This window comes from Mandrillus leucophaeus, unplaced genomic scaffold (genome assembly GCF_000951045.1).
Source record: "Mandrillus leucophaeus isolate KB7577 unplaced genomic scaffold, Mleu.le_1.0 Scaffold258, whole genome shotgun sequence".
NCBI lineage: Eukaryota > Metazoa > Chordata > Mammalia > Primates > Cercopithecidae > Mandrillus > Mandrillus leucophaeus.
In genome coordinates, this window is record NW_012102676.1 from 553,576 (window position 1) to 568,293 (window position 14,718).

Genomic DNA, 14,718 nt, shown 5'->3' on the forward strand with positions numbered 1-14,718 from the left:
GACTTGTAACTAGAAAATATTAAGAACTTCTACAACTCAATAATAAAACAATATGTAACTTAATTAAAAAATGAGCCAAGGATCTAGATAGATATTGCTCCAAAGAAGATATATAAATGATCAATACATAATGAAAAGAGGCTCAACATCATTAACCATCAGGGAAATGCAAATAAAAAGTACAGTGAAATACCGCTTCATATCCACCAGGATAGCTATAATCAAAAAGGTGGGATAGCAGGTATTAGCGAGGATGTAAAGAAATTGGAGCCCTCATACATTGCTGGTGGGAATGTAAAATTGTGTAGCCACTTTGGAAAATAGTCTCTAAGTTCCTCACATGATTAAACATGGAGTTACCATATGACCCAGAAATCCCACATACATACTTAAGAGAAATGAAAACATATATCCACACAAAATTTTGCATATGCAAATGCATGTTTATAACAACATTATTCATAATAGCCAAAGGTAGATACAACCCAAATGTTCAACTGATGAATACATCAACAAAATGTAGTATAATCCTACAATGGGTATTATTCAGTTACAAAGATGAAAGAAATGCTGATATTTGCTACAATGTGCGGGAACCTTGAAAACATTAATGCTAAGTGAAAGAAGTCACTCACCAAAGACTGCATATTTTAAGGTTCCATTTATACAAAATACCAAAAATAGGCAAATTCATAGGGACAGAAAGTAAATTAGTGGATGACTAGGGCTGAGTAAAGGAGTGGGGTGAAGTGGGAAATGACTGCTAATGGGTATGGAGTTTCTTTCAGGGATTATGAAAATATTCAAAAATTGATTGTGGTGATGGCTGCACAACTCTGTGAGTATATTAAACCCATTTATTTGTACAAATTAATTGAGTAAATTGTATTCTGTATGAATTGTATCTCAATAAAACAGGAAATAAAAAACAGTAAAAATTATCAACTTAAAACCGAAATATAGATACAGCTTGGGAAGTACAAGAAAGAAAACAATATGTGTAAACAGTAAGGAGGAAGGAAGGAAAGGAGAAAGGGAGGGAGAGAGGAAGCAAGGAAAGATGGGTGGAAGGAAATGAGAAAGGGAAGGAGGGAGGGAGGGAGAAAGAAAAACATAACTACAATTATAAAGAAGATTGTCATAACTTTTTTATTAAGCCAACAGATTTGGAAACCCATATGATCTTTGTAGAAAATTAAAATGGATATATTCATCTCATACAGAAGTAGAAAAACTGGGCCCCGCGCAGTGGCTCACGCCTATAATCCCAGCACTTTGGGAGGCCGAGGTGGGTGGATCACCTGAGGTCAGGAGTTGGAGACCAGCCTGGCCAACATGGTGAAACCCCTTCTCTACTAAAAATACAAAAATTGGCCAGGCATAGTGGCGGGCGCCTGTACTCCTAACTACTTGGGAGGCTGAGGCAGGAGAATTGCTTGAACCCCGGAGGCGGAGGTTGCAGTGCGCTGAGATCGCACCATTGCACTCCAGCCTGAGTGACAGAGTGAGACTGTCTGAAAAAAAAAAAAAAAAGGAAAGAAAAACTGGAATAATCAATAATTGAGGAAAATTTGTATAAATATTTTTAAATCTCCTACCGCCTTCAAAAGCTGCAAACCAGAGTAAGCTTTACCAAACTCTAAGGACCTGTTAATTCTCATTTTACACTAATTATACCATTAGTTTAGAAAAAGATGGGAAGATATTCATTTATTTGATAAGGCTAGCATAATGCTGATGCCAAATAGTAAGAAGTTCCACAAAACTATGGACCCGGGTCACTTTATAAATACAGAGGCAAAAATTCTAAAAATGTTAGCAGGTTGATGCAGCCATCTATTAAAAGGATTATAAGACATGATAGCCAAGTAAGGTTTTTCCAAGAATGTTACGATAGTTCAGTTTTAGAAAACCTTTCAGTGTAATTCACTATATTACAGAATAGAACAGAAACAAATAGGATCCTCTCAACAGATGCTAAAATGTATATTATAAGATATAATAACCTTTGATGGTATAAACTAACAAATTAGGATAGAAGGACTCTTCTGTAACCCAATAGAAGGTTTGCAGAAACCTTCCACAAACTTTAGCATCATACTTAATATTCAAATAGAAGTACCAGAATCAAGACAAGAAACTTCCTGCGTGTTCCTGAAGATTGAGTGGGCTGCAGACAGACTTGGCCTCTGTGATCATCCTTGAACACAGCACAGAGTTTTTTGCACTTTCATTCCCTTTCCCTGGAGCATTCTTCCAGTAGTTATTTGCATTCCTAGCCTCCCTAACTTCTTTCAGGGCTTTGTTCAAGTGCCACCTTTTCAGAGGGACATTCCTTGAATGTCCTCTTTAAAATAATAGTCTTCGCTTTCCCTCTGGCACTGCTCCCCTTTACTTAATGTTATTTTCTTCTAGCACTTGTATCACTATCCATCTAGTCACCTGTACTGTAAGTCCCAGGGACTTAGACCGTGGGAGGCATGAAGTTTGCTTATTGCTACCTCCAATGTATAGATCAGTGCCTGACATATATTAAGCACTCATTAAATATTTGCTGAATGGATGCTGCATTTAATGACAGAATTCCAGTGTAATAGCCTAATGTTGATTAATTCTTTGACTTAAGAATTATGGGAGAGGAACTTTATATTTAAGGTGATTGTATCTAAAGAATTGTAGAAGCTCGTTTCTCATGCAGTTCAGTTAAGCAGACTACCTGCAAGGCTATCTTTGGGAAATGACAAGGACATGAGGATTTTTACTCTTGCATATCATTGAATCAGAGATGCCATCGATTAAAAAGCCATCTAGATATTTTTTAAATGAGGGGAGTGGAAACTGATGGTAATTTGTGAGACTTTAGTAAAGTGACAATTCTGGAGATTTTAAATATAAAAGTGAGATGCATCTTAGAATTGATGAATTACAGTATGATAACATTTTATGAAATCTTATCACTACCTTTCTAGTTTGAGGTGGACATTTATTTTAATATTCTGTCTGATGCTAAGTTATTTCATCTTTACAACTGTAATATAACATTTTAAATTAAGTTGCATCATGTATTTTGAACATGGGAATATTCTCTTCTACTTCTAGTAGATAAGCAGTATTGTTTCAAATTATTTCCTTTTCTGGATATTTACACTGAAATACTATAAAAACACTAGAATAAATAGAAAATTTATAGCATGGTAGGTTTATATCTCTATGGAGCATCAAAATTTATTAATATTACTTCTTTTTTCTTTGCCCATGGAAAAGTTTTTATGAACAACATGGTACTAGAACCAAGATAATGCATAGTAATCATTGCAGTCAAAATTTATAATTTTCCTTTGCACTGTTCTAAATTCTCATAACACAAAATTGAACTAAGATAGGAAAGTATATGTGATATCCACTTCTTTGAAAAATAAGTGTAAATTTGTTACTTATCAGTAGTTTTTTTTTGTTTTTTTGTTTTTTTGTTTTTTTGGTTTTTTTTAAATACCCAGGACCATCTACCACAGCACTGAAATTTGATATGGGAAAATCATATACTGAATTATAAACATGACAAAAGGAGCAGGTTCGGAGATTGCACAGCAGATGATATGATTGGGATATTTACCTTTTTCTTTTTCTTTTTTTTTTTTTTTTTGGAGACAGAGTCTCGCTCTGTCGCCCAGGCTGGAGTGCAGTGGTACCATCTTGGCTCACTGCAACCTCCACCTCCCCGGTTCAAGTGATCCTCCTTCTCCAGCTTCCTGAGTAGTTGGGACTACAGGTGCCCACCACCACACCTGGCTAATTTTTGTATTTTTAGTAGAGACAGGGTTTCACCATGTTGGCCAGGCTAGTCTTGAACTCCTGACCTCAAGTGATCCCCCCACCTTTGCCTACCAAAGTGCTGGGATTACAGGTGTGAGCCACCTTGCCCGGCCGATATTTACCTTTCTGGAAAGAAACTTCTCTCATTGGGTTGCTCTAAAAACCACTTCCAGCTAAGGTGACAGCTGGTGAACAAAAAACAACAAGTGAGAAAGAGAAAAGAGACAGGAAATTTTTTTTTTTAATGAGAGGAAAGGGAGTAGTAGGAGACAGGTAAATGGGCAGAATTGATTAACACAGATGACAGTGAAAACACAAACACAAGAAAATAAAGACAGTTGGTGATGTGAGATTCAAAAGCTTTGCATATCTCTTTTGCTCTTAAGCAGATCATCACATTCTGTTGAAAGCTTTGTGTTTTGTTTTGTTTTTTTAAACTATAGGTCAGTCTGTAGTCTGGGGATTATTCATTCTCAGAGCTAGATAACCTCTTGTTGTAGGATTGGATTGCTGGGTGATTGACTGCCCACCTGTTCTGGATAAACAGAAAAAACTAACTCCATGGTGAAGTCTGGTCCTAAAATCTGCAAAAGAAACAGCTGTTTGCTTCTTTGTGGTGGCCTTTCTGATGGTCCTGTGTCCTTCCCCTACCACCCCTCAGGCTACACACTAGCTTCTTATGGACAGATTCTATCATCCTTTAGGAGATATCACCCAAGTCATGCTCGCGATATGGTTTTGCCTTATTGAAAAGCTAAAGGCCATGCAGTCCATTCCTACTCCCTTAAAGCACTCCATTGGCTGTCTCTGTACAACGAGATTTACCCATACCCACCCACCCACTCCCAGCATGCTAACATTCCATCTCTGTAGAGACTCCTAGCTAAGGGAGTCTTCAAAGTTATCATCTGCTTATATTTTTTCCATTCTTACTCTCAAGCAATGTCCATTGCTTCCATGGAGTTTTCTCTTTTGCAATGAAAGGTCCCAGCCTCTCTATCATTCTCGTCTCCACAGCCCTCTGAACATAGTGTGTACTGCATTAACAAGATGATGGCTTATGTTCATAATAATAATTTGGAAGCATCAAGAATAATTCACATTATGTTAGCATTCTAAGCTTCACTAAGGTAACGGATTATATGTTTTACAGAGCTTTTCACCCAAAACAACTTTGCTGTTTTGGTACTTACAGCGTTTCGCCTACATTACTGAGAAAATTCACTCACACTAACAGCTCATCCATGAATCTACCAAATAATAGTAGTAGCTAGTACATAAAAGGTTGGATGTTTCGTTGAATATGCACAAAGCATATGGAGACCAAACAGTGTAGCCTAGCGTAAATACTACCAACCATTTCTCCATATATGTACAATCACATATAATCAAATCATATGTATGATCAAAATACACGTGTGATTTGACCAAACAATGTAGCCTAAATACTACCAACCATTTCTCCATATTTATATAATCATATATAATCAAATCATATGTATAATCAAAATATATGTGTGATTTAGGGAATCATGGTTTTAAAAAATGATACCACTGTAATATGCATTTCCTGCACCTTTTCTCATTGACAATAATTTGTGAAAAATGTTTCATTCTGTACATACAGATGAAGTCATTCATTTAAATATCCCATGTTATGCATATGCCATACTTTATTCAACTTTCCTCTTGAGAGGCACTGTTTGAGATTTTTCTTCTTTTTAAAAAATGTGTTTGTATCTGTTTGTTCATTTGCTTTCTGAGAAAGTAAGTATGTTTGGAAAATTTGGGTTTCAGTCCCTCCCACCACTATTAGTCATGTGAGGTTGAGCAAGTCCTCTCTGAATCTGTTTGCTAATCTGTAAAAACATCTCCAGTAATAAAACCATCTCTTCCTCAGAAGTTTATGGAAGATCCAAATGTGGAAGTAAATATACAAATACATATTATAAAGATCATTTTAATTAATTCATATTCGTTTTATATTTCTAATTGCAGAAATTGTTCATAGGTACAGAAAAAACAGTAAAATTAATACTTTTTCCCTCTTTCTATTAAAGAATGGAATGACTCCTCTAATGCATGCAGCATATAAAGGAAAACTCGATATGTGCAAATTACTACTGCGACATGGAGCCGATGTAAATTGCCATCAGCATGAACATGGATACACAGCCCTCATGTTTGCTGCACTTTCTGGTGAAGTTTTAGTATTTATAAATATTAGTTACCTATACAAACTTGTTATAAGTACATATATACTAGAAGATTAAATGCATTTTGATTTTATTAATTTTATGATCAAGTTTTATGGAAAGGAATGATGGCAATTGGTTTTTGAAAAGCTATAATGCAGGAAATAAATTATATAGTTAATTTGGTGATCTGTTTCTTTTGTTATTTAAATCAATTGATTCTTTATGTGGACAACATTTTGATGGAATTGAGGAAGTGGACCTGTTTTTCTTTCAAGTTACCGCCTTTGATATTCTATATCTTTATATTTTCAAGTGATATGAAAACTTCTTTGTTCTCTTGAACAAACAGTCGCTGTGATAGAGCTATCTGTTTGCCTTACTGGCACTTATGTGCTAAATATGATGATCCATTTAGAAACTTAATCGGATTTGTATTGTTTATTATTTGCTGAATAAGGACAATTTAGAAACACTGTCTAAAATTAAGTGGGGTTATCTGTAATTGGTGTAGCTCTTTGAAAAATACAGAAGTAATATAATATCCTTATACTTTGAAGATAATAATCTATATTTTCATAATCCTGGAATCCAGAAGCATTTCTAAGCACTATATAAACCACAGAATCCAAAAAGAACAATATTGATCAAAATTTAACATTTTCATTTGTAGGATATACCATAAATAGAGTTAAAATACAAACGAAAAACTAAAAATATTTATTATATACCTTAAAGGATTATATTGTTAAATATAAGAAGTTCTTTTAGCTGGGCACAGTGGCGCACACCTGTAATCCCAGCACTTTGGAAGGCCAAGGCAGGCCGATTGCTTGAGCCTAGGAGTTCCAGAACATCCTAGGCAACATGGTGAGACCTTGTCTCTACCAAAAATACAAATATTAGTCAGGCACGGTGGTGCACGTCTGTGGTCCCAGCTACTCAGGAGGCTGAGGAGGAGGATTTTTGAGCCTGGGAGGCAGAGGTTGCAGTGAGCCGAGATCATGCCCTGGCACTCCAGCCTGGGTGACAGAGTGAGACTCTGTCTCAAAAAAAAAAAAAAAAAAAAAAAAAGAGTTATTATAAATCAATTATAAAAAGAAAAATACTGCAGTAGAAAATTGGATGGAAAACTTGGCTGGGCATGGTGGCTCACGCCTGTAATCCCAGCACTTTGGGAGGCCGAGGCGGGCGGATCACGAGGTCAGGAGATCTAGACCTCCCTGGCTAACACGGTGAAACCCCGTCTCGACTAAAAGTACAAAAAATTAGCTGGGCATCATGGCGGGTGCCTGTAGTCCCAGCTACTCCAGAGGCTGAGGCAGGAGAATGGCCTGAACCCGGGAGGCGGAGCTTGCAGTGAGCCGTGACCGCACCACTGCACTCCAGCCTGGGCAGCAGAGCGAGACTCAGCCTCAAAAAAAAAAAAAGAAAATTGGATGGAAAACAAAAGAAATACAACTGGCTGATCAAAATATAAAACATTTTGCACAGTAATCAAATAACTGCAAATTAGAACAATAAATTTTATTTTTTAGCTTATTATACTGGCAAATGTTAAGAAAGAGCTATAATGCTCAGGAACTTCTTTACACTATTTTGGGGAGTGCATGTCAGTCCAACCTTGCTGGATGGCAGCTTGGCAAAATGCATTCAAAATATGCATAACCTTTGATCTGGCAATATTTCCCAGGAGCTGTTCCTAAGCAAATCATAATTCAAACTTGTGAAAATGAATGGAAAATACTTCTCACTGAGTATAGTTCATAATAGCAAAATACCCATAATGACTACTTTAGTAGAAGAATGTGAATAGAATAGCATGTGTATGTTTAGATAGAAAAAAGGTGTAGAAAGATAGATACCCCAGTGGTTAATAGTTATTTCAGAGCCTGTAAGTGTGAGGAATGGGATGGGTTAGCTGATATTAAAGGGGAGCCCTATTCATTTTATCTCTTTTTTAAAAATGTTTTTGTATGTGTATTTTGATTTTATTCTAAGCGTTACCTCTAGGAAAACATATTTCATTTTGTTTAAAAAAGCAATATTCAATTCCATACTGCTTTTGCATTGCTTGATTTGTTTTCCAGAAAATAAGGTTAATTTCTAAGTAGGTTCTATAGCATTTTATTCTTTACTGTAGTTATGATTCATGTTTTAAAAGAATGAAAATATCCATATGACCGAAACCTAAAATGAACTGGGGGAAAAAAAGGTATAAAGAGTTTAGAAAAGGGATGTTTAAATTGTGTCCTCCTTAACATTAACAAATATATTCCCTTTAAAACTCTAGGTAATAAAGACATCACGTGGGTAATGTTGGAAGCTGGTGCTGAGACAGATGTTGTCAACTCTGTGGGAAGAACAGCAGCTCAGATGGCAGCCTTTGTGGGTGAGATTTTGCTGCAGTTTTACATTAGATTATACCCAAAATTTCCCTTGTGGGAAAAAAACCACTTTGCTTCTCTTGGTGGAAATATTATCATGTTGCTTTAAAAAACATAAGTATTTACAGTCCACTGTAACTTAATGAAATACCTAGTGACTCTGGAGAAAAATGGCTATTTCGAATTTCCAGTTTTTGGAATACAAAGAGTAGTGGGGCCATTTTCATTGCTCACAAATGCTTATAACATGTATATTTATGTGTCTAATGAAAGTAGCTAACCCTACTGTTTAAGAATATGAAGAGTGAAGTCAGTAATCTCAAGTTAAATTTTGGCTGTGCCACGTGATAGCAAAGTACTTAATAATTCTGACCTTCACTTTCCTCATGGTAAAATGTTACTGGGTTATTGTGAGGATTAAAAGAGGTGATAGACTTGAGCTTTCCATGTAACACTAAATAAATGGTATTAGTGTTGTTAATAATTATTACAACAATGACGTAACTCTTAGGAAAGAGTACTTGATAATAATATACAACTACTTTATTATCATTCTTATCAACCACAGACATTTATTTTGTGTGCCCAATAATTCTTGGCGTGTTAATCCTATTACTTGACATAATATAAGGAAAGAGTGGGAGTGAATTCTTGTTCTTTGGTATTGTGACGCCATTGAATTGGTGGTGAAGAGACTCCATTGAGAGAAAAGCAAAGATAGCAACGTCTGATTTATTGGGAGTGCAGTAAGTGGCCTTATAGGGACTAATAATTCATTAAACAAATAATGTTCACAACCTATAAAGCAAGCATCACTGTAGGTGTCTTGGTTATAGTGATAAGACAGGCTGTTCATACTTTCATGGCACTTAAAGGGTAATAGCAATGACAAATGGTGCGAAAATATATACTCCAAGGTGGAACTTCAGAGCTCCATAAAAATACCTAGAAGAGGAGGATCTATCCCATTCAAGGGGGTTTTGAGAGAAGTCAAGTTCAGATACAGTGGAAATTAGGTATGGAGGATGGTAACTGAATATTATGTTAAATTTTATTATAATATTTTCTTGAAACTACTAATAGAAGCTGCCATTGATTGAGCCAGACACTCAGTTGCTTTATGACAGCTTTTTCTGTTAGAAGAAATATCCTTATTTTAATTTCAGAAGGACTTGAGAAAGGTGTGGCCTTGTGTAAGCTTCAGAGAAATATTTTAATTCCCATACGTACAGGCCCCAAGTTGCCCCCATCTCAGTTCTAAGCTAATTTTGAGGGTATCACTGCAGGGGGAAAGAACACTACAGTAGGAATCTGGAGACTTGAACTTGAGTTCATGTGTGCTGATGATTAGTTATAGGATCATGGGCAAATTCCTTTACCTCCATAGGCCTCAGTTTTCTGATCTGTATGCAAAGAAGCAGGGGAATTACGTGATCTCTGAAGTTCTATTTAACTGTACAAGTTTTCTTTATATCCACAATGTAACAAAATATTGCTCAGATAGAGGTAAAATAATTATCCCAAGATCACAGGTCTGGAAATGGAGGAGTCTCTTCTTTCAGGCATTAATACAATGCTCCTTTCTTTTTCTTAACACTACAATACTAACAAAATTTTTACTATGGTAAAAATTGTTTGCAATCCTATCCTAACATAAGAGTAATGTTTTCATTCCTTTTTAATCTATTTAATTTCACAGACAGAAAAGTACATTGCACCCTTCCAGTTGTTACTGTATTTTCCAAATAATTAGCCTTTAAAAAAGCTCATTCTCCCCTTTTTATTTCCTTCAAGTGGATCAGTATGTATACATGTGTACATACATACGTAAGATTTTTGTCATTTTTTTAAAATGCCATCCATCACACAGCAGATATTCCTTGTAACTTGTTTTCTTCACTTAGTAATATATCATGGAAGTTCCTCCCATCTCAGTAGGCATAATTCATTTCCTTCAACAGCTACGTGATATTCCATGATACAGATGTTCCACAGTTCAGTAAGCTCTCCCTTATTGACCAATTTTACAGGTTTTTAACCACTTTTCCACAAATAAGGTAATAATCATCCTTGATTTTCTATTTTTTATAAGTTAATATTTGAATATTTTTTACATGTTAGAACTTTAGTATCTCTAAAGTATTTCCTAGAAGTAAAATTGCTGAGACAGAGGATATAGACTTTTTATTTTTTTATTTATTTACTTATTTACTTATTTATTTATTTTTGAGACAGAGTCTTGCCCTGTCGCCCATGCTGGAGTGTGGTGGCGCAACCTCGGCTCACTGCAACCTCGGCCTCCCAGGTTCAAGTGATTCTCCTGCCTCAGCCTCCCAACTAGCTGGAATTACAGGCATGCGCCACCACACCTAGCTGAATTTTTTTTGTATTTTTAGTAGAGACAGGGTTTCACCATGTGGTCAGGCTGGTCTCGAACTCCTGACCTCGTGATCTGCCTACCTTGGCCTCCCAAAGTGCTGGGATTATAGCCACCATGCCCGGCCTAGAGTTTTAATTTTAATGTAAGTCTAGATTCCTTTCCAAAAGGGCATAGTAATTCACAGTAATGTCCTCACCAGAGCTGGAAATTATCATTCTTTCATTTTTTCCAGTCTGATAGTTAAAAAGATGGTACGTACTTTCCCCTCATTATTCATGAAATTAAGCACTTCTGTTGTTGGTAGTTTGTATTTTCACTTTTGTGGATTACCCACTTATACTTTTTTTTTATTTTTTTGTGGGGGGATGCCCTCTGTTATTGCTTTGAGGAGCTTTATGCATACAAATCCATTATCTAACAAATGTGTTTCAAATATTTTATGCCAGTCCTACTCCTCCTCCTCCCCCTCCTTCTTTTTATTCCTTTTCATCTTCCTCCTCCTCTTCCTCCTCTTCTTCTTCTTCCTTCTTTCTTCTTCTTCTTTTTTAACTTTATGGAGACCTTTGCCATAGGAAATTTATTTATTTATTTATTTATTTAATTAATTTATTTTTTTTGAAATGGAGTCTCACTCTGTCACCCAGGCTGGAGTGCAGTGGTGTAATCTCGGCTCACTGCAACCTCCACCTCCTGGGTTCAAGCGATTCTCCTGCCTCAGCCTCCCATGTAGCTGGGACTATAGGTATGTGCCACCACACCCAGCTAATTTTTGTATTTTTCATAGAGCTGGGGTTTCGCCATGTTGGCCAGGCTGATCTCGAACGCCTGACCTCAGGTCCTTCCCAAAGTCCTAGGATTACAGGCATGAACCACTGTGCCCATCAGGAAATTTACTTTTAAGTGGTCATATTTTTTCTTTTATAGCTTCTGTGTTTCTTGTTTTGCTAAAAGTGGGCCTCTTGACCAGAAGTTATATAAGTATTCTCCTAAATATCCTTCAGTTATTTTTTATGATTTTTTTGGTACCTCTAGAATTTGTTTAGAGTTCATTTCTCCCCAGATATATAGCTAATTGTGATGGTACCATTTATTACACCAGCTAACATTATCCTACTGAATTGAAATACCACCTTTGTGGTAAGTTAAATTATCTTTTACTAAATGATTATATAATTACTTGCAGAGAATTAACATTTCTATGATGCTAGGACTTTCCATCCAGTTACACAGTATGCCTTTATGTTTCTTTTAGGGGAGGGGACTGACTTTTGGTCTTTCGATAATATTTAATAGGTTCCTTCATCTCAATCCTTTCTTTCAAAATTTATTTCTTAGTAATTTGTGGTTACTGTTCATATGGTAAGAATTTGCACTACCACCTCCACACTCAATCCCTTCCAGCTGGTTATGGATAATAAAGAGAAAAGTTATTGATTTCTGTATTTTTTTCTTATCTTTATTACAGTTTAAAGGATTTTCTAGCTATTAAATTTTATCTTGTTTTCTATTTGAATTTGCTTTGGGCTTCAAAGTTAGAAAAAGTAATAGTGATAATTGACATGTCTTTTTCCTGTTTTTAATGAAAATATTTTTAGCTTTTCACTTTTAATTTGATATTGCTATTGGTTTTATCATTGTATCATGTCACTCTTTTTCTTGTTGAATTCTTTTAGTTCTACTTTTACTGATATTACAGCTATTCCTAATTCCTTTGTCAATAAGCTGTTTGCTCATCTGTTATTTTCAATCTTTATCATTTCATTTAAGTAGTATAACTTACAAATGTATAGATGGGTTCTGTTTTATAACCCAAAATGATAGTTTCCCTCTCCTAACAGGTATTTAGCTTATGTATATTTAATGTAATTACTGATATATGTGGTTGCATTCCTCCTCTTTGACCTCATTTTTACTCCTTATTTTACTTGTGCACGCGTGTGTGTGTGTGGGTGGGTGCACGCGCGCGCACACATATATTTCCTTAAAGTGATTGGCCGGTCAAAACTGTACAGTACCGCATCCCCCATCCCCAAGGCCCCGTATTTACCCATTTAGCAACCTTATAAGATGAAATCCTTATACTTCATTTATTTCTCCACATTCTCTGTTTTTGCCTTGTCAGGCCACAGGTCTTTCCTTTCTGCCTCCTCTGATACTTCCTCAAAACCTGTGCCATCATACCTGTAGCTGTGGACTTTGCTGAGAGAGTCTAGTATTTTTAGTACCAGCTGTAGTGAGAGTGTCATTGACAGGGTGTTGCTTCTCTTTCAGTAATCCACACCACCAGCTGTATGATTTGCCTGTCATCTATCTTCACCCACTCATATGAACTCCCTCTCTTACTGTCCTCTCTCTCCTCCCTTTTGTCTCCATTTTTGTCTTTAGATCTCTGTTCTCATTTAGATTTTGGTTATAGACCTTTTCAAATGGGTTACGTAGGTTGTATATTCTTTGAAACCCATCATGACAAAACTATTAATACCTTTCTCTCTGAAATGTGAGTCATATTTTGCCTAGCTTTCTGACTCATATCACAGTTCTTTTCTCTGAGACATATAGAAGTTATTCTACAGTTTTCTAAGTTCTGGTTTTGCAAATGAGAATTCAACTTACTTTCCATTGTAAACTTTACATTTCTCATTCTGGAAGAGCGTTTGATTTTCAGCTTATCCTTGAAAATAAAAAATTTGAATAGGATAAGTCTTGTTGTATGTGTGTGTTCCTATGAATCACACTCAGTGAGCCCATTTGAGTCTAGAGGACTCAAATCTAGTGATTGTAATATGGGAGCAACATGATGTACTGGCTTTTCCACCCGCAGCATTTATTTTCTATATTAATAGTATTATTTTATTTATGTATATTCAGAATTTATAAATTTAAAACCAGTAAAATATTTAAGAATTTCAATTACAAAAATTTAAACTTAAACGATTAAGTATTTACAAAGATAAACTTTAAACATATTATTCAAATATGTTATTAGCAGATTAATGAAAATATCAAAATAAGCACTACCTAAAATAAAAAAGCTTAATCTGGGAAAAAAAGGTAAAGTAATATTATTTTTTCTCTTTAAAAAGGTATAATTAGGCTGGGCGCAGTGGCTCACGCCTGTAATCCCAGCACTTTGGGAGGCCGAGGCGGGCGGATCACCTGAGGTCGGGAGTTAGAGACTAGCCTGATCAACATGGAGAAACCCCGCCTCTACTAAAAAATACAAAATTAGCTGGGCGTGGTGGCTCATGCCTGTAATCCCAGCTACTCAGGAGTCTGAGGCAGGAGAATTGCTTGAGTCTAGGAGGCGGAGGTTGCCGTGAGCCGAGATCGCGCCATTGCAGTCTAGCCTGGGCAACAAGAGCAAAACTCCGTCTCAAAAAAAAAAAAAAAAAAAGGTATAATTAAGAAATCCCTGACTGTACTAATTGGAGAACTGACGAGAAGATATAGTTGTAAGCTAATTCCATATTTTTCTCTGACTACTTTATCTTCAGGTCTTCCTATGTCCGGTTCAGTACTTTTGATGAGCTACTTTAGAACTTTTTTTTTTTTTTTTTTGTGGGAACACCTATCTTTTTATTGAAGCTGGATATAGATTTTGTTTTAAGGAAGCATATGCAGTTTGTCTTCATCTTCTCTGGTTTCTTCATATACAGTTGTAAATTTCCTCACAGTTACTTGGGTTGATTTTGATGCTGTGTTCATAATCCACTTGCATTAGATTTGCTTGATTGAATGTCATTTTTCTCTCTTGAAGATTCTGGGAGAGGTGTTCATTTTCGAAACAGAGCACCTTGGCTCATTTCACATTTTTAATATAGATTGCTACTGTTTGACTTCTCAAGACATATATACTGGGGAAAGAAATAAAAGAAATACCCACCTCCCCCAATCCTCCCAAAAAGAAAGAAATTGGGTGTTCTGGTACTTAATAAAAGCACGG

General features: G+C 35.9%; 1 protein-coding gene across 1 annotated transcript in view; it reads left to right on the plus strand.

Annotated features, from left to right (window-relative positions):
• The window catches only part of ANKMY2 (ankyrin repeat and MYND domain containing 2), a 53,034-nt gene that overhangs the window by 12,644 nt on the left and 25,672 nt on the right, over positions 1-14,718 (plus strand). Inside the window, exons 3-4 of the mRNA XM_011983944.1 lie at positions 5,874-6,012; positions 8,302-8,400. Coding sequence (XP_011839334.1) covers positions 5,874-6,012; positions 8,302-8,400 — 238 coding nt within the window. The remainder of the gene's footprint in view (positions 1-5,873; positions 6,013-8,301; positions 8,401-14,718) is intronic.